This window comes from Balaenoptera borealis (genome assembly GCF_965194805.1).
Source record: "Balaenoptera borealis genome assembly, chromosome: 3".
In the NCBI taxonomy this organism is placed as follows: Eukaryota; Metazoa; Chordata; class Mammalia; order Artiodactyla; family Balaenopteridae; genus Balaenoptera; species Balaenoptera borealis.
This window is the reverse complement of record NC_138866.1, coordinates 124,014,251-124,033,243: the sequence shown is the minus strand read 5'-3', so window position 1 is coordinate 124,033,243 and position 18,993 is coordinate 124,014,251. Positions and strand designations below refer to the sequence as shown.

The following is an 18,993-nucleotide window of genomic DNA, read 5'->3' as shown; positions in this document are numbered from 1 at the left end:
TGTTATATCTTGCCATATTGAAACTTTCTAAAAATATATAATGTCTGTCTTTTTTTCTTGTAACCTTTTTGATTTAAAGTCCTCTTGATCCAGTTTTAAGAATCAAGCGTTTTCGGGGAGGAGAGAAGATGGCGGAAGAGTAAGACGCGGAGATCACCTTCCTTCCCACAGATACAGTAGAAATACATCTACACGTGGAACTGCTCCTACAGAACACCCACTGAACGCTGGCAGAAGACGTCAGACCTCCCAAAAGGCAAGAAACTCCCCCCGTACTTGGGTACGGCAAAAGAAAAAAGAAATAACAGAGACGAAAGAATAGGGACAGGTGGGAGGGAGGGAGATGCAAGAGGGAAGAGATATGGGAACATATTGTATATGTATAACTGATTCACTTTGTTATAAAGCAGAAGCTAACACACCATTGTAAGGCAATTATACTTCAATAAAGATGTTTAAAAAAAAAAAAAAAAAGAATAGGGACGGCACCTGCACCAGTGGGAGGGAGCCGTGAAGGAGGAAAGGTTTCCACACACTAGGAGCCCCTTCGCGGGCAGAGACTGCGGGTGGCAGAGGGGGGAAGCTTCGGAGCCACGGAGGAGAGCGCAGCAACAGGGGTGCGGAGGGCAAAACGGAGAGATTCCCGCACGGAGGATCGGTGCCGAGCAGCACTCACCAGCCCGAGAGGCTTGTCTGCTCCCCCACCGGGGCGGGCGGAGCTGGGAGCTGAGGCTCGGGCTTTGTTCGGATCGCAGGGAGAGGACTGGGGCTGGCGGCGTGAACACAGTCTGAAGGGGTTAGCACACCACAGCTGGCTGGGAGGGAGTCCGGGAAAAAGTCTGCAGCTGCCGAAGAGGCAAGAGACTTTTTCTTCCCTCTTTGTTTCCTGGTGCGCGAGGAGACGGGAGTCAGAGCGCCGCCTAAACGAACTTCAGAGACGGGAGCGAGCCGCAGCTATCAGCGCGGAGCCCACAGCAACAGGGGTGCAGAGGAAAAAACGGAGAGACTCCCGCACAGAGGCTCGGCGCCGAGCAGCACTCACCAGCCCGAGAGGCTTGTCTGCTCACCCGCTGGGGCGGGCGGGGCTGGGAGCTGAGGCTCGGCTTCGGTCGGATCGCAGGGAGAGGACTGGGGCTGGCGGCGTGAACACAGCCTGAAGGGGTTAGCACACCACAGCTGTCTGGGAGGGAGACCGGGAGAAGGTCTGCAGCTGCCGAAGAGGCAAGAGACTTTTTCTTGCCTCTTTGTTTCGCTGCGCGCAAGGAGAGGGGATTCAGAGCGCCGCCTAAACGAACTCCAGAGAAGGGCGCGAGCCGCGGCGATCAGCGTGGACCCCAGAGACGGGCGTGAGACGCTGGGGCTGCTGCTGCCGCCTCCAAAAAGCCTGTGTGTGAGCACAGGTCACTCTCCACACCGCCCCTCCCGGGAGCCTGTGCAGCCCGCCACTGGCAGGGTCCCGTGATCCAGGGACAACTTCCCCGGGAGAACACACTGCGTGCCTCAGGCTGGTGCGACGTCACGCTGGCCTCGGCCGCCGCAGGCTCGCCCCGCCTCCTCTGTACCCCTCCCTCCCCGCGGCCTGGTTGAGCCAGAGCCCCCGAAGCAGCTGCTCCTTTAACCCCGTCCTGTCTGGGCGGGGAATAGATGCCCTCAGGCGACCTACACGCAGAGGCGGGTCCAAATCCAAAGCTGAACCCCGGGAGCTGTGCAAACAGGGAAGAGAAAGGGAAATCTCTCCCAGCAGCCTCAGAAGCAGCGGATTAAAACTCCACAAACAACTTGATGTGCCTGCATCTGTGGAATACCTGAATAGACAACGAATCATCCCAAATTCAGGAGGTGGACTTTGGGAGCAGGATATATTAATTTTTCCCCTTTTCCTTTTTTTTGTGAGTGTATATGTATATGCTTCTGGGTGAGATTTTGTCTGTACAGCTTTGCTTTACAATAGCTTTATTTTACTTCACTATATTATAGCTTCTTTCTTTCTTTCTTTCTATTTTTTCTCCCTTTTACTCTGAGCCGTGTGGATGAAAGGCTCTTGCTGCTCCAGCCAGGCATCAGGGCCGTGCCTCTGAGGTGGGAGAGCCAACTTCAGGACACTGGTCCACAAGAGACCTCCCAGCTCCACGTAATACCAAACGGCAAAAATCTCTCAGAGATCTCCATCTCAACATCAAGACCCAGCTTCACTCAACGACCAGCAAGCTACAGTGCTGGACACCCTATGCCAAACAACTAGCAAGACAGGAACACAACCCCACCCATTAGAAGAGAGGCCGCCTAAAATCATAATAAGGCCACAGACACCCCAAAATACACCACCAGACGTGGACGTGCCCACCAGAAAGACAAGATCCAGCCTCATCCACCAGAGCTCAGGCACTAGTTCCCTCAACTAGGAAGCCTACACAACCCACTGAACCAACCTTAGCCACTGGGGACAGATACCAAAAACAACGGGAACTGCAAACCTGCAGCCTGTGAAAAGGAGACCCCAAACACAGTAAGATAAGCAAAATGAGACGACAGAAAAACACACAGCAGATGAAGGAGCAGGGTCAAAACACACCAGACTTAACAAATGAAGAGGAAATAGGTAGTCTACCTGAAAAAGAATTCAGAATAATGATAGTAAGGATGATCCAAAATCTTGGAAATAGAATAGACAAAATGCAAGAAACATTTAACAAGGACATAGAAGAACTAAAGAGGAACCAAGCAATGATAAAAAACACAATAAATGAAATTAAAAATACTCTAGATGGGATCAATAGCAGAATAACTGAGGCAGAAGAAAGGATAAGTGACCTGGAAGATAAAATGGTGGAAATAACTACTACAGAGCAGGATAAAGAAAAAAGAATGAAAAGAACTGAGGACAGTCTCAGAGACCTCTGGGACAACATTAAACGCACCAACATTCGAATTATAGGGGTCCCAGAAGAAGAAGAGAAAAAGAAAGGGACTGAGAAAATATTTGAAGAGATTATAGTTGAAAACTTCCCTAATATGGGAAAGGAAATAGATAATCAAGTCCTGGAAGCACAGAGAGTCCCATACAGGATAAATCTAAGGAGAAACACGCCAAGACACATATTAATCAAACTGTCAAAAATTAAATATAAGGAAAACATATTAAAGGCAGCAAGGGAAAAACAACAAATAACACACAAGGGAATCCCCATAAGGTTAACATCTGATCTTTCAGCAGAAACTCTGCAAGCCAGAAGGGAGTGGCAGGATATACTTAAAGTGATGAAGGAGAAAAACCTACAACCAAGATTACTCTACCCAGCAAGGATCTCATTCAGATTTGATGGAGAAATTAAAACCTTTACAGACAAGCAAAAGCTGAGAGAGTTCAGCACCACCAAACCAGCTTTACAACAAATGCTAAAGGAACTTCTCTAGGCAAGAAACACAAGAGAAGGAAAACACCTACAATAACAAACCCAAAACATTTAAGAAAATGGGAATAGGAACATACATATCGATAATTACCTTGAATGTAAATGGATTAAATGCTCCCACCAAAAGACACAGGCTGGCTGAATGGATACAAAAACAAGACCCATATATATGCTGTCTACAAGAGACCCACTTCAGACCTAGAGACACATACAGACTGAAAGTGAGGGGATGGAAAAAGATATTCCATGCAAATGGAAATCAAAAGAAAGCTGGAGTAGCAATTCTCATATCAGACAAAATAGACTTTAAAATAAAGACTATTACAAGAGACAAAGAAGGACACTATATAATGATCAAGGGATCGATCCAAGAGGAAGGTATAACAATTGTAAATATTTATGCACCCAACATAGGAGCACCTCAATACATAAGGCAAATACTAACAGCCATAAAAGGGGAAATCGACAGCAACACAATCATAGTAGGGGACTTTAACACCCCACTTTCACCAATGGACAGATCATCCAAAATGAAAATAAATAAGGAAACACAAGCTTTAAATGATACATTAAACAAGATGGACTTAATTGATATTTATAGGACATTCCACCCAAAAACAACAGAGTACACATTTTTCTCAAGTGCGCATGGAACATTCTCCAGGATAGATCATATCTTGGGTCACAAATCAAGCCTTGGTAAATTTAAGAAAATTGAAATCGTATCAAGTATCTTTTCCGACCACAACGCTATGAGACTAGATATCAATTACAGGAAAAGATCTGTAAAAAATACAAACACATGGAGGCTACACAATACATTACTTAATAACGAAGTGATTACTGAAGAAATCAAAGGGGAAATCAAAAAATATCTAGAAACAAATGACAATGGAGATATGACGACCCAAAACCTATGGGACGCAGCAAAAGCAGTGCTAAGAGGGAAGTTTATAGCAATACAAGCCTACCTCAAGAAACAGGAAACATCTCGAATAAACAACCTAACCTTGCACCTAGAGCAATTAGAGAAAGAAGAACAAAAAAACCCCAAAGCCAGCAGAAGGAAAGAAATTATAAAGATCAGGTCAGAAATAAATGAAAAAGAAATGAAGGAAACAATAGCAAAAATCAGTGAAACTAAAAGCTGGTTCTTTGAGAAGATAAACAAAATTGATAAACCATTAGCCAGACTCATCAAGAGAAAAAGGGAGAAGACTCAGATCAATAGAATTAGAAATGAAAAAGGAGAAGTAACCACTGACACTGCAGAAATACAAAAGATCATGAGAGATTACTACAAGCAACTCTATGCCAATAAAATGGACAACCTGGAAGAAATGGACAGATTCTTAGAAATGCACAAACTGCCGAGACTGAACCAGGAAGAAATAGAAAATATGAACAGACCAATCACAAGCACTGAAATTGAAACTGTGATTAAAAACCTTCCAACAAACAAAAGCCCAGGACCAGATGGCTTCACAGGTGAATTCTATCAAACATTTAGAGAAGAGCTAACACCTATCCTTCTCAAACTCTTCCAAAATATTGCAGAGGGAGGAACACCCCCAAACTCATTCTACGAGGCCACCATCACCCTGATACCAAAACCAGACAAAGATGTCACAAAGAAAGAAAACTACAGGCCAATATCACTGATGAACATAGATGCAAAAATCCTCAACAAAATACTAGCAAACAGAATCCAACAGCACATTAAAAGGATCATACACCATGATCAAGTGGGGTTTATCCCAGGAATGCAAGGATTCTTCAATATACGCAAATCAATCAACGTGATACACCATATTAACAAATTGAAGGAGAAAAACCATATGATCATCTCAATAGATGCAGAGAAAGCTTTCGACAAAATTCAACACCCATTTATGATAAAAGCCCTGCAGAAAGTAGGCATAGAGGGAACTTTCCTCAACATAATAAAGGCCATATATGACAAACCCACAGCCAACATTGTCCTCGATGGTGAAAAACTGAAACCATTTCCACTAAGATCAGGAACAAGACAAGGTTGCCCACTCTCACCACTATTATTCAACATAGTTTTGGAAGTGTTAGCCACAGCAATCAGAGAAGACAAAGAGATAAAAGGAATCCAAATCGGAAAGGAAGAAGTAAAGCTGTCACTATTTGCAGATGACATGATACTATACATAGAGAATCCTAAAGATGCTATCAGAAAACCCCTAGAGCTAATCAATGAATTTGGTTAAGTAGCAGGATACAAAATTAATGCACAGAAATCTCTTGCATTTCTATACACTAACGACGAAAAATCTGAAAGTGAAATTAAGAAAACACTCCCATTTACCATTGCAACAAAAAGAATAAAATATCTAGGAATAAACCTACCTAAGGAGACAAAAGAACTGTATGCAGAAAATTATAAGACACTGATGAAAGAAATTAAAGATGATACAAATAGATGGAGAGATATACCATGTTCCTGGATTGGAAGAATCAACATTGTGAAAATGACTCTACTACCCAAAGCCATCTACAGATTCAATGCCATCCCTATCAAACTGCCACTGGCATTTTTCACAGAACTAGAACAAAAAATTTCACAATTTGTATGGAAACACAAAAGACTCCGAATAGCCAAAGCAATCTTGAGAACAAAAAATGGAGCTGGGGGAATCAGGCTCCCTGACTTCAGACTATATTACAAAGCTTCGGTTATCAAGACAGTTTGGTACTGGCATAAAAACAGAAATATAGATCAGTGGAACAGGATAGAAAGCCCAGAGATAAACCCACACACATATGGTCACCTTATCTTTGATAAAGGAGGCAAGCATATACAGTGGAGAAAAGACAGCCTCTTCAATAAGTGGTGCTGGGAAAATTGGACAGGTACATGTAAAAGTATGAAATTAGAACACTCCCTGACACCATACACAAAAATAAACTCAAAATGGATTAAAGACCTAAGTGTAAGGGCAGACACTATCAAACTCTTAGAGGAAAACATAGGCAGAACATTCTATGACATATATCACAGCAAGATTCTTTTTGACCCAGCTCCCAGAGAAATGGAAATAAGAACACAAATAAACAAATGGGACCTAATGAAACTTAAAAGCTTTTGCACAGCAAAGGAAACCATAAACAAGACCAAAAGACAACCATCAGAATGGGAGAAAATATTTGCAAATGAAGCAACTGACAAAGGATTAATCTCCAAGATTTACAAGCAGCTCATGCAGCTCAATAACAAAAAAACGAACAACCCAATCCAAAAATGGGCAGAAGACCTAAATAGACATTTCTCCAAAGAAGATATACAGATGGCCTACAGACACATGAAAGAATGCTCAACATCATTAATCATTAGAGAAATGCAAATCAAAACTACAATGAGATATCATCTCACACCGGTCAGAATGGCCATCATCAAAAAATCTAGAAACAATAAATGCTGGCGAGGGTGTGGAGGAAAGGGAACACTCTTGCACTGTTGGTGGGAATGTAAATTGATACAGCCACTATGGAGAACAGTATGGAGGTTCCTTAAAAAAACTACAAATAGAACTACCATACGACCCAGCAATCCCAATACTGGGCATATACCCTGAGAAAACCATAGGTCAAAAAGAGTCATGTACCAAAATGTTCATTGCAGCTCTATTTACAATAGCCAGGACATGGAAGCAACCTAAATGTCCATCGACAGATGAATGGAATAAGAAGATGTGGCACATATATACAATGGAATATTACTCAGCCATAAAAAGAAATGAAATGGAGGTATTTGTAATGAGGTGGATGGAGTTAGAGTCTGTCATACAGAGTGAAGTAAGTCAGAAAGAGAAAAACAAATACAGTATGCTAACACATATATACGGAATCTAAGGGAAAAAAAAAAAAAAAAAAAGGCCATGAAGAACCTAGTGGCAAGACGGGAATAAAGACACAGACCTACTAGAGAATGGACTTGAGGATATGGGGAGGGGGTGGGGTGAGATGTGACAGGGTAAGAGAGTGTCATGGACATATATACACTACCAAATGTAAAACAGATAACTAGTGGGAAGCAGCCACATAGCACAGGGAGATCAGCTCAGTGCTCTGTGACCACCTAGAGGGGTGGGATGGGGAGGGTGGGAGGGAGGGAGATGCAAGAGGGAAGAGAAATGGGAACATATTGTATATGTATAACTGATTCACTTTGTTATAAAGCAGAAGCTAACACACCATTGTAAGGCAATTATACTTCAATAAAGATGTTTAAAAAAAAAAAAAGAATCAAAAGAAAAATAGATGGTATTTATACCTGTATGACAGACATTATGATCCCATTTTCCAAAACCAAACTGTATAACTTTGAATTCACTACTCTAGGATATGAAAAATCTCCATGTCATGAATTACCCTACTCTTCAATGCTCTCCAGATAACTAAAAGACTCCTTTGAGGAATTCATTGGAACACTGAAGGACGCTTTGAGCAAAAAGTAGATTGCAATCTCTCACTGAATTCTAACCAATTGAGCAAAAAATCTTGAGAAAGGTGATTAAGAGAGAGAAAACAGGGCTTCCCTGGTGGTGCTGTGGTTGAGAGTCTGCCTGCCAATGCGGGGGACACGGGTTCGAGCCCTGGTCTGGGAAGATCCCACATGCCGCGGAGCAACTAGGCCCGTGAGCCACAACTACTGAGCCTGCGCGTCTGGAGCCTGTGCTCTGCAACAAGAGAGGCCGCGACAGTGAGAGGCCCGCGCACCGCGATGAAGAGTGGCCCCCGCTTGCCACAACTGGAGAAAGTCTTCGCACAGAAATGAAGACCCAACACAGCCAAAAATAAATAAATAAATAAATATTTTTTTTTTAAAAAGAGAGAGAAAGCAAAAGCTGGAGCCAGACGGGAAGCAAAAAGCAAAATAATATTAACTGAGTGGAAAACCAGTGATGTGGGTACAACACATACATTTACACCCTCAAATATTTGTCACAGTTCCTTAGCACATGACCAGTATAAGCTCATAACTGCAGAGTTAAGTGAAATAATGTTAACTCATTCACTCTTCAATAATTTTAAAATGTCAAAAAACTTTCACCAAAGAAGACGGGAATACATATGCTGGCTCCTAATTCATTAAAGGGAAACCAAAAACTATGAGAAGTGGGTTGACGGTGTAGGATCTTCTGAAAGCAGCTCCTGACTGCTCCAAGGGTGAATGCCAATCCTTGGCAAAATTTTCACCAGTCCATGGAGAAAACATCAATGCAGCATCACCAATGTCCTCTCTGGGGAAGGACTTCATTTATTCTGAGATTTTATCCTTGTTACATTTTGCTGTTAAAATATATGCCTTCTTTTGGAAAATGGTAACGGTAGCTATTAGCTTGTGTCTTTTGGAGATTTTTTTTAATGTTCTCCATAGCAAAATAAAGATTTGGCAACTCTAAAAAAAAAAACAAACAAAAAACAAACAAACAAACAAACAAAAAAGAATCAAGCGTTTTCTTATTTTATCTCCATTATTTTTATCTGCATCCACATACTTCATTACATAGAAATAGAGAGAATTTAAGATAATGTAGAAATGAAAATGCAATCACAGAGTTAAGATATATAATTCTAGTCTGAATAACTTCCCTCTTGGTCACAATATGTTGGAAAATAATAGCAAGTAGAGTAGAACTATATCCAAGATGGCCTCCTTCCAAGGGATTTGTTGAGAATTTTAGGGTCAAAGGCAATTGGTCTGGAACAATTTTAAAGGAAGAACATTTATATTATTTTCTCCTTTCCCTATTCCAACAAGGTGCTATGTATGTATCTCTAGTCTGACTCTGATGTTGTACTGTAATTACTGATTCTTATGTCAGTTGACTTACTATATTGAAAATGTGTTAATCCCAGAAATATATATATTTAAGATGTACAGCATGATGAATTGATATACATATACAGAGTGAAATTACTACAGTCAAGTTGGTTAACATACCATCTCCTCACATAGCTACCATTTTTTTTTGTGATGAGAACACCTGAAATATCTTAGCATATTTCCAGTATTCAATACAGTATTATTAACTATAGTTATATATTGTACATTAACTCTCTAGACTTATTTATCCTACATAACTATAACTTTGTACCCTTTGACCAACATATCCCAATTTCCCCCAGGCCCCAGTCCCTGGTAACCACCATTCTACTCTCTGCTTGTATGAGTTTGACTTTTTAAGATTCCACATATAAATGGATTATGTAGTATTTGTCTTTGTATGCCTGGTTTATTTCACTTAGCATCATCACATCCTCTGAGTTCACCCATGTTGTCACAAATGATAGGATTTCCTTCTTTTTTTTTGGTTGCGCTGAGCAGCATGCAGGATCTTAGTTCCCCAACCGGAGATCGAAACCATGCCCCCTGCATTGGGAGCATGGAGTCTTAACCACTAGACCACCAGGGAAGTCCCAGGATTTCCTTCTTTTTTAAGGCTGAATAATATTTCATTATACCTATCTATCTACCACATTTTCTTTATCCATTCATCTGCCAATGGACACTTAGGTTGATTCCATATCTTAGCTATTATGAATAAGGCTGCAATGAACATAAGAGTGCAGGTATCTCTTTGAGATATTTATTTTATTTGGATACATATCCAGAAGTGTGATTTCTGGAGTCACACTTGAAGTCATTTAATTTCTAGTGGACATTTAAAGGACTTTCTGGAATATAGCCTAGTAAATGGCAAGAGACCAACACAGCCTAAATAAAATTCACACAGAACAGAGAAGAATATTTCACTTGTTGTGACAAAAGTGTCAGGAGTGAAAGGAGTGAGGTACAATGAGGAAAATAAATATGCATCATAAATGGGATGCTGGGCTACAAATGCCTGCATATTTAATTAGGCCCTAAGATGATTTGTAAGGCAGCACAGAGCAGCAAGGCAGGATGTTGAAAGACTGTTGGATTATGAAGCATGAAGAAATAAGTTCAGGCTGGGTGAGCTGGCATGAGTTTTTTTAACTCTTTAATTTAAAATAATTACAGATTAATTGGAAACTGCAAATAAAAGTGTAGAGTGGTTCTATGTACGCTTCCCAGTTTCCTCCAATGATTACATTTTATATATCAATAACTGTAGTATGATATCAAACCCAGGAAGTTGACATTGGTACAATGTATGTGTATAGTTAGTTCTACGCCATTTTACCACATATGAAAACTAGTGTAACTGCCACCACAGTTGAGATACAGAACTACTTCATTACCACAAAAACATCCCTTTATGGTCACACACACATCCTCCTCATCTATTCTTCACTGCTGGCAACTGCTAATTCACTTTCCATCTTTATATAAAATTTTATCATTTTGAGAATGTTATATAAATGGAATCATTTAGTATATGACCTTTTGAAACTAGCTTTTTTCACTCAGCATAGTGCCCTTGAGATCTACCAAGCTGCTGAGTGTATCAGTAGTTCATGACTTTTAATTGCTTAATAGTATTCTATGGTATGGATGTACTAAAGTTTAACCATTCCCCATTAAAGGACATTTTGGTGGTTTCCATTTTTGGCTATTACAAATAAAGTAGACTATTTATATTTAATGTGATTACTGATATGTTAGGACCTAAGTCCATCATTTTATTTTTTGTTTATCCTGTTTGTGGTCTTTTCAGCTTTTCGAACCTATACATTTATGTCTTTTGCCAAATTTAGGACAATTTCAGCCATTATTTCTTCAAATACTTTTTTAGCCCTGTCTTCCCTCTCCTCTCCTTCTGTGAGTCTGATAACATGAATATTTGATCTTTTGTTATAGCCCCATCAGGCCCCTGAAGCTCTGTTAATTTTTTTTCAGTCTATTTTCTCTGTTGTTCAGATTGGGTAATTTCGATTGTTCCATCTGAAAATTCATTGATTCTTTCCTCTTTCCTCCCTGTTCTGTTGTTGAACACATTCCCTACATTTTAAAGTTCTGGTTATTATAGCTTTAAGTTCTAACATTTTCATTTGGTTCATCTGTATATCTTCTATTTCTTTGCTGAGGCTTTCTATTTTTCATTTGTTTAAGCATATTTGTAATTGCATGTTGAAGCGTTTTTATGATGGCTGCTTTATCCTGTGAGATAATCACAACATATGTTGGCTCTCTCTTCTCAATCAGGTATAGGTTTTTCTGGCTCTTGGTATGATGACTGATTTTTTAAATTATATCTTTGATGTCTTGGGTATTACAAGACTCTGGTTCTTATTTAAATCTTGCATTGTAAAAGGCCTTCTCTGACACCGTGCTGGTATGGGGTAGGGGATGCCACCTTGTTACTGTCAGGTGGGGACAGAAGTGCAGGTTACCTGCTTGGCCTTTACCGACACCCTTGGTGGGGGAGGGTGCCCCATCATTGTTGGGCGAGGGAAGGAGTTCAGGCTCCTCACTTAGTTCTCCACTGATACCACACTGCCTTGCTGGTTTGGAGAGGGAGAGGTAGATGTTACTTCTCCCCATATGGCCTCCACAGGAGGGTGGTGGGGCTTGTTACCTCAGGCAGGTGGTAAGGGCGTTAGGACTTGTTACTAGAGGAAGGTGGTAAGTCCTGGCATCCTACTTGGCCCTTTCTGATGCCACTCTAGTGAGAGAGAGAGGGGAGTCTCACTACCTCTGGGTGGGGTGAAAATTCAAGCTCTCAGCATGGTCTGTGCTTACCCTGGGGGGAGGAGGGGGGCTCATTACTGCTAGGTGAGGATTAAAATCCCAGTTTCCCACCCAGCTTTCTCTGAAACCACCATGGTAGAAGGGCATTGCATGAGTGCTTAATCCCTTCTTAAGGCCTCTGATTCTTCCAGAGAGTAACAGCCACTGTCACCGTGCAGGGATTTTTCTTACAGTGGTAACAGAAGTAGTGAAAGAGGTAGTAAGGATAATAATAGCAGCTTACACTTAGTGAGCACTTAACAATGTGAGATACCAATGCTTACAGCTTCACCTGGTTCATTACACTTAACCCACACAGTATTGCCAAACAGCAGCATTGCTACTCCTTTTTCAGACAAGAAAGCTAGGGTTTAGAGAGGTTATATTATGGCAGAGTCAGGATTTCAATCCAGGCAGTCTCACTGCTAAGCCTGGGCCTTAAAACTACTTTACTATACTGTAGTGAGGATTAATCAAGATGACATGTGAAAGTGCTTGAAAATTAGAAAGCACTAAACAAGTGTGAGGGAATTTTTATTACCACTTTTCAGAGTACTTCGACAAGCGACCATGATTAGGTAAATGAAATTTCAGGCTTCATCCAAAGCTAATGAATCATTTAAACACTGTTTTCCACTGTAACAGCTACCCAAAAGATAAGTTTCACATTCCGTAAAAGCTGCAATGCACCTCTGAATGAAAGTTTTAAAGGTAGAACTTTAGGGAAATACATGTACAGACTATTTTCTCATAGGTATTTTTACATTTTTCACATATAGAAACGGGAGCTGAATTTTGGTTTAATCTCTTTAGATAGGTTTAAATAGAAGTTGTGAGGAGAGAGGTGTTATGGATAATCACTGAGCCATGCTATCTACTTTATAGGAAGGAGATTAAGTTGTGGAGGAATCCCTTTAGTTTAAAGAAATAGTTATATGTAGATCATGAAGTAGACAAATTCACATGAAAAAGGAAATGTATATCGTTCACATTTCAACTATATTTGAAATGACAGTATAATTCTCTAAAGCACATTAGCTTACAACACTGTTTCATTCATTTATCAAACATTTTTCCAATACTATGTCCTAAGCTCTGTGATAAGCTCAATGGGCGAAGATAAAGACACAGTCCTGCTCTCAAAAGTTCGTAGGTAAGTAAACTGTAATTAGAATTCCATGTAACAAGTACAACTCTGGAAGTAAACTCATGGCACTGCGAGGACTGGCACAAGGAACACTGTGCGGAGGACGTAGCTCCTGGGCTGAGTCTCACAGGGAGAGAAGAACTTAGCTTGCTGGGGTCTCGATGGTGTGGGGCAGTACAGTACACAAAAGGACACAACATGAATGATGGCCTGAAAGAGTGCGGACATTTAGGGAGCTGCGGGTTTATGGGTGTGGCTAGAGCAACAGGAAATGAGACTGCCAGATCACACAGGCCTGGTATGCTTCATTAAGGATTTTGGTTCTTAATCTTGAAGGTAATGGGTAAGCCAATGAAGGATTCATTTCAGAAATAGGACTCTTGTCGTAATGTGGTGTTATGGAAGGGATTAAAACTAAAGGCAGGGAAGAAGCCTATTATATTGCTACAAATGAGAGATGATGGGGATTGTAGAATAATCTGATTAACTGCATATTTGGTGAATGGGGAGGAAGAGGAGCGAAGGGAGGTATGATTTTAAAACATTTCCTAGGTTTCTGACATAGATGGTAGTGTTATTTACCAGGATAGGTGGGAGGTAAAGGGGACGGACAGGCCCAGTTTTGGGCATGCTAAGTTTCAGGTACTGGGTATGGAGATGCTGATTTGGGATCGTCAGTGTGTGGAGGAGAAAAACTCAAAAGGGAATCCTGGGAAACATCAACATTTGCAAAATGGTCCTCTATGAGGGAAGTCCAGAGGGAGATTTTACACAAACCAAAGGAAGGGAGATTTTTAACGTGGAAGTCACTGGTGATCTTGGTGAAAGCACTCTGAGTGAAATGGTGGGAGAAAAAGCCAAACTACAGTGGGTAGAAAGTGAATGTGTAGTGTGGAAGTGAAAAGAGTGGATGCAGACAGCTCTTTAAGATGCCTGGGTGTGACACACAGGGGTGGTAAGTATGACCAGAAGCCAGTGAGCTGTCATTTCTTTTCTACTGGAAATACAAGGATGCCTAATGATAGCAATACAATAAAGCTGATGATGCTGGCATTTTACAAATGATAGCTTAATCTTTGGCAACTTGGTCAAAAACAAATGCAGGAATGAAACAGAGAAAAATACAAAAGTGCTAGTCTCAGGATGGGTAATCTGATGTAACACAGAAGCCACATTTTCCCAAGTTAATTATAGGCAACAATAAGTAGTTTTCAAAATTATGTCATTTATTTGTTCTTCTAAAAATACCTATGAAATATCTATCAAACTGTACGTGAAATGCACAATTTAAAAAAAGGTTTTGGTCTTCCTCTTTCACAACTTTCACTTGGGAAGCAAATCCCCATTGACATTTCTCATTGCACACAGTAAACCTCAAAGGAAGGGAGAGTACATATGATTTGAAAAAAGTCTTTTAGACAGTCTGATCTGCATTCCCACACCTTAGATGAGACTTCTTGCCCTAGAAAGGTACTTCAGGAAGGCAGGTCAGTTCAATTAGGTAAATGTTGGTTTAAATGCCTCAATGTGCCCAACACAAGGTGTGGAAGCAAAAGCAATGGATTTTAGTATAGCTCCCCCACTAACTTTGCGACCTTGCATGAGTTATTTAACCTTTTTAAGTCTGTGGCCTCACCTGAAACTTGAAAGGGTTGTATGAGAGAATCTTTCAAGTTCTCTACAGTTCTTGATACTTTATGATTTGTTGACAAGCGGGTCGAAGGTTGCTAAATTAGACATTCTTTTCTCTCTACCTGGTGATTTTCAAGAGCATATGCGAAGTTTTCCTTCCATGCTTCCTGCTCCAAGCACTTACCACTCTGTTCCCACCTGCCTAATTCCTACTTAGGTTCAGCTTCCAACAAAACTTCCTCAATGAAGCCTTCTCCAACCTTCCTGTTAGGAAGGAATCGCTCCGTCCTCTGACCTCTCAGAACACCCAGTCTTTACTTTGCTATGGCACTCTTTGCTTTGGCATTCATGTCTTATTTTACTAGACCAGAGGATGGCAAACTTTTTCTATAAAGGGCTAGATAGTAAATATTTTATGCTTTGCAGTCATACAGTCTCCATCACAACTACTAAACTCTACCATTATAGGGAGAAAACAGCCATATGTAACAAACGAGTGTGGCTGTATTCCAATAAAACTTTATTTACAAATAGGTGATTGTTTGTATGTCCTAGTTTGCTGACCTTCGTGCTAGACGATAATGTTCTTGAGAGCAAGCTCCACACCGTATTGTCTCTGCATTCCTTGTGATGCCTAGTATAACATATTCTTGCCTAAAGACGGCACACAAATAGATGGAATAAATTATGTACACTTAAAATAGGAGGAAAGAAAATCAATAGCCATTCCCTCTATGTTATTCATTTCAAGAAAAAAAAAGAGATAATCGATATAAAAGCATAAGAAGATGGTGTAGTCCTTCAATAATCTAATCAGTGTCTTTACATTGCTGCCTTTTAGACAGTACTTTTCCCTTTCTAAATCTAGGGCAAAAATTAAATTTCACTCATCTTTCAATGCCAAAAGCCAAAGGCCCTTCTGCATATAACAAAAGCACATTTCCCCCAATTTTTTGTTTTGAAAAACATCAAGCTGTTAGAAAAGCCAAAGAATATTAAACAATGAACTATACTCTACCTAGATTCACCAACTGATATCATTTTGCTACATCTGTAAAAGCACGTTTCAAAAATAAATTTTATTGCAAACTGCACCTATTTTAAGTGTAACTTGCAACAAGTTTTTTTTCTGAGAAAATTTTAAAGTTTTGCTTTTTAAACATTTGGGGAAGAGTGTTTGCCCAAGCATACCATGACATCCAATATCCTTGAAGGAAAATATTAATGTATTTGATTACATAGAATGAGTAACTTCTATACCAAAAAAGACAGTATAAACAAAATTTAAAGGAAAAGGAGACACCAGATGCTAGGAGAAAATGTTAGCAACAAATCTATAAAACAGGAATAAAAATATATAAAGATAATAAATAAAAATTTTAATGTGTGAACAGAATTTAAGAAGACAACTCAATTAAGATGGATAAAGGATGTGAAGATATACAAATGACCAATAAATATATGCAAAAATATGCAATCTTACTAAATTATCTAAATTTATCTAAAACACTAGTGAGATTCCATTTCAGTTTAGCAGATGGGCAAGTATTTTAATATATAGAATATATCTACATTGTAATATCTGATGTTGGTAAGTCAGTAAGTTTTGACAAATCTATGCACCTGTATAAGAACCATCAAGGTAGAGAACATCTTCAACACCCCCAAAAGTTCCCTCGTGCTCCTTTGAAGTCAATGTTCTCCTCCACCCCCAGGGCTCTAGGCAACCACTGATCTGCTTTGTGTATCATAGATTATTTTGCATTTTCTAGAATTTCAAATAACTGGAATCATATAGTAGGTGGACTTTTGAATCTGGCTTTTTTAAATTTTACTTTGAATAATGCTTCCCTGAATTCTGAATAATTCATCCATGCTGTTGAGTGTATCATCAGTCCATTCCTTTTTATTGCTAAATATTATTCCATTGTATGGATATACCACAGTTTGTTTACCATATCACCTGTGGGTGGATATGTGTGTTGTTTAGGGATTTTAGTTATTTATGAATAAGGTTGCTAAGGTCATTCTTGTACAAGTCATTTTTGTGAAGAAATGTTTTCATTTTTCTTGGGTAAACAACAAGGAGTGACATTGATGGGATGTAGGGCTAGTATATGTTTGTAAGAAACTGCAAAACTTAAACCACACTTTTTAAAACAACAGGATTTGTTAAATTATATTGTCAAGATTCAAGAGAAAGCAAGTTATCTTTTAAGGAACAAAACTACATACTGGAGTGTGGTCTACATTAAGACTCTCATTTGCTGCGGTCAGAGGTGTTAATGAGACCAAATATTGCTGCTTTTCCTCTCTAAACAGACTGCTTTCATAGGTGATGAGAATGAACTGAGCAAGAGCAGAGGCCCACCATAAAGAATGCTTTTAGTCTATTTCCAGTATCGCATAAAACCCCAAGAGGACTGGGAAAGGGCATAGAAACAGGAACTTAGCTGTGTGTATGACCATTTTAATGTCTGGTATTACTGTTCTCTTTCATTTACTAGAAACACCAGAAGGCCTTCTGCTTGATGCCCTGCTATGTCTAAGTACAAACATGAAGATGTTGGGATGCAAGCTTCAGAAGGGCAAGAAGAGAGACTGAATTATTATAGGGTGCTGGAAAAGGCCTAAACAGAGTTCATCTATATTCACCCTTCTAATTTCTGCCCATCTTCCACACCTGACCCACTAGTAGTCTCTTTTTCTCTCCATTCTATATTGCCCCCCCGAGCCCTCCTCTTGTCTGTTTCCTTCTCTTCTTGGGTCCCACTCTTGTCTTCCTTTTAGTCTCTTCCATTTTCTCTCATCTTTCTGCTTTCTGAGTATGTGTACAAATGTGCATGTGTATGATTCTCACCCTTGCTAGGCTTATTTCAGGCTTCTCTTCCTAGTCTCTCTTCTTCCTCCCAAACAAAAGCTGTGAAGTTTGTTAGACATAAAGAAATAGAACTATTCCCTTGCAATTGTTGATGATGGCCTTTGTGCTTTTCATTTGCAGTAGTTTTCTCCCTGCAGCTAAATACTACAGGTTCCAGTCTGAGTACTGGGATCACCCATTTTCCTGAATCTCTATGTTAAATGACAACATAGCGTGTTCAAAACGTACATTGAATAGTTGTCACTCCCTTTAAGGAATTTTCAAAACATGAGTTAAATAGTTGTTTTAAAAATTCCTCTGCAGGTATTTTAAAACATGTTTCAACTATATAGCTATAGACATACAGTCTACAATGAAAGCTTCACTTTCCTTTCATAAAAACAATCATTTTTCCAATAAAGAAATCTTTTTAAGTTCAAGGCCATATTTAAGCCCTAATAAATAAGTCCTGGTATTTAAATTACCAAGTATTTCAGTTCCTGAGGTGAATGCATGTAGCTGATGGAAACCACATAACTCTTACCAAATTACCAAATTCCAGGAGTCTAGAACTTTTATTTCTGTACTGCTTTAAAATCTATATATATGTATATATATGTATGTGTGTGTTTGTATGTGTATAAAATGTCAAACTTCAGAAAAGTTGCAAGTATAGTTCAGAATCATGCTGCACCTAGTTGTCATGTCTTGTTCCTACCCATCTAGAAAATTCCTCAGTGACTCCTTGAACTTTCATGATTTTGAGACTTTTGAAGATTACAGGTTATTTTGAAGAAGGTCCCACAATTTGGGCATGTCTGATGTTTCCTCACGATTAGATTCAGATTATGCATCTTTGGCAGGAATATCATAGTAGTGATACTGTGTTCTTCTCATTGCAGCCTATCAGGTGACAGACAATTTTGATTTGTTGCACTACTGATAATGTTCACTTTGATCACCTAAGGTGGTGTGTACCAGGTTTTCCCACTACAAAGTCACTTTTTTTTTTCAAAGTCACTTTTATTTTGTAATTAATAACAACTTGGTAGGAATGTACTTTGAAACTAGGTAAATATCCTATTCCTCATCACATATTCATTTTTTTAAAGAAATGGGTACAGCATAAGTATTTCATAAAAAAGTAAATATTTCTCTTTCACTGGTTAAAAAAAGGCAGAGTGATATTTGGAACAGGATTTGAAATATAGGTCTTCCTGCTTAAACTGACAGATCAATTACCATTTGTATCTAT

General features: G+C 39.6%; 1 protein-coding gene across 9 annotated transcripts in view; it reads right to left on the bottom strand.

Annotated features, from left to right (window-relative positions):
* SCAPER (S-phase cyclin A associated protein in the ER) overlaps positions 1-18,993 on the bottom strand; it is a 487,034-nt gene that overhangs the window by 99,182 nt on the left and 368,859 nt on the right. For 7 of the 9 annotated variants that reach the window (XM_082386958.1, XM_082386961.1, XM_082386964.1 and 4 more), the window contains one exon: positions 15,443-15,532. The exons of the other annotated variants lie outside the window; for them this stretch is intronic. In XM_082386958.1, coding sequence (XP_082243084.1) covers positions 15,443-15,532 — 90 coding nt within the window. The remainder of the gene's footprint in view (positions 1-15,442; positions 15,533-18,993) is intronic. 9 annotated transcript variants of the gene reach the window in all.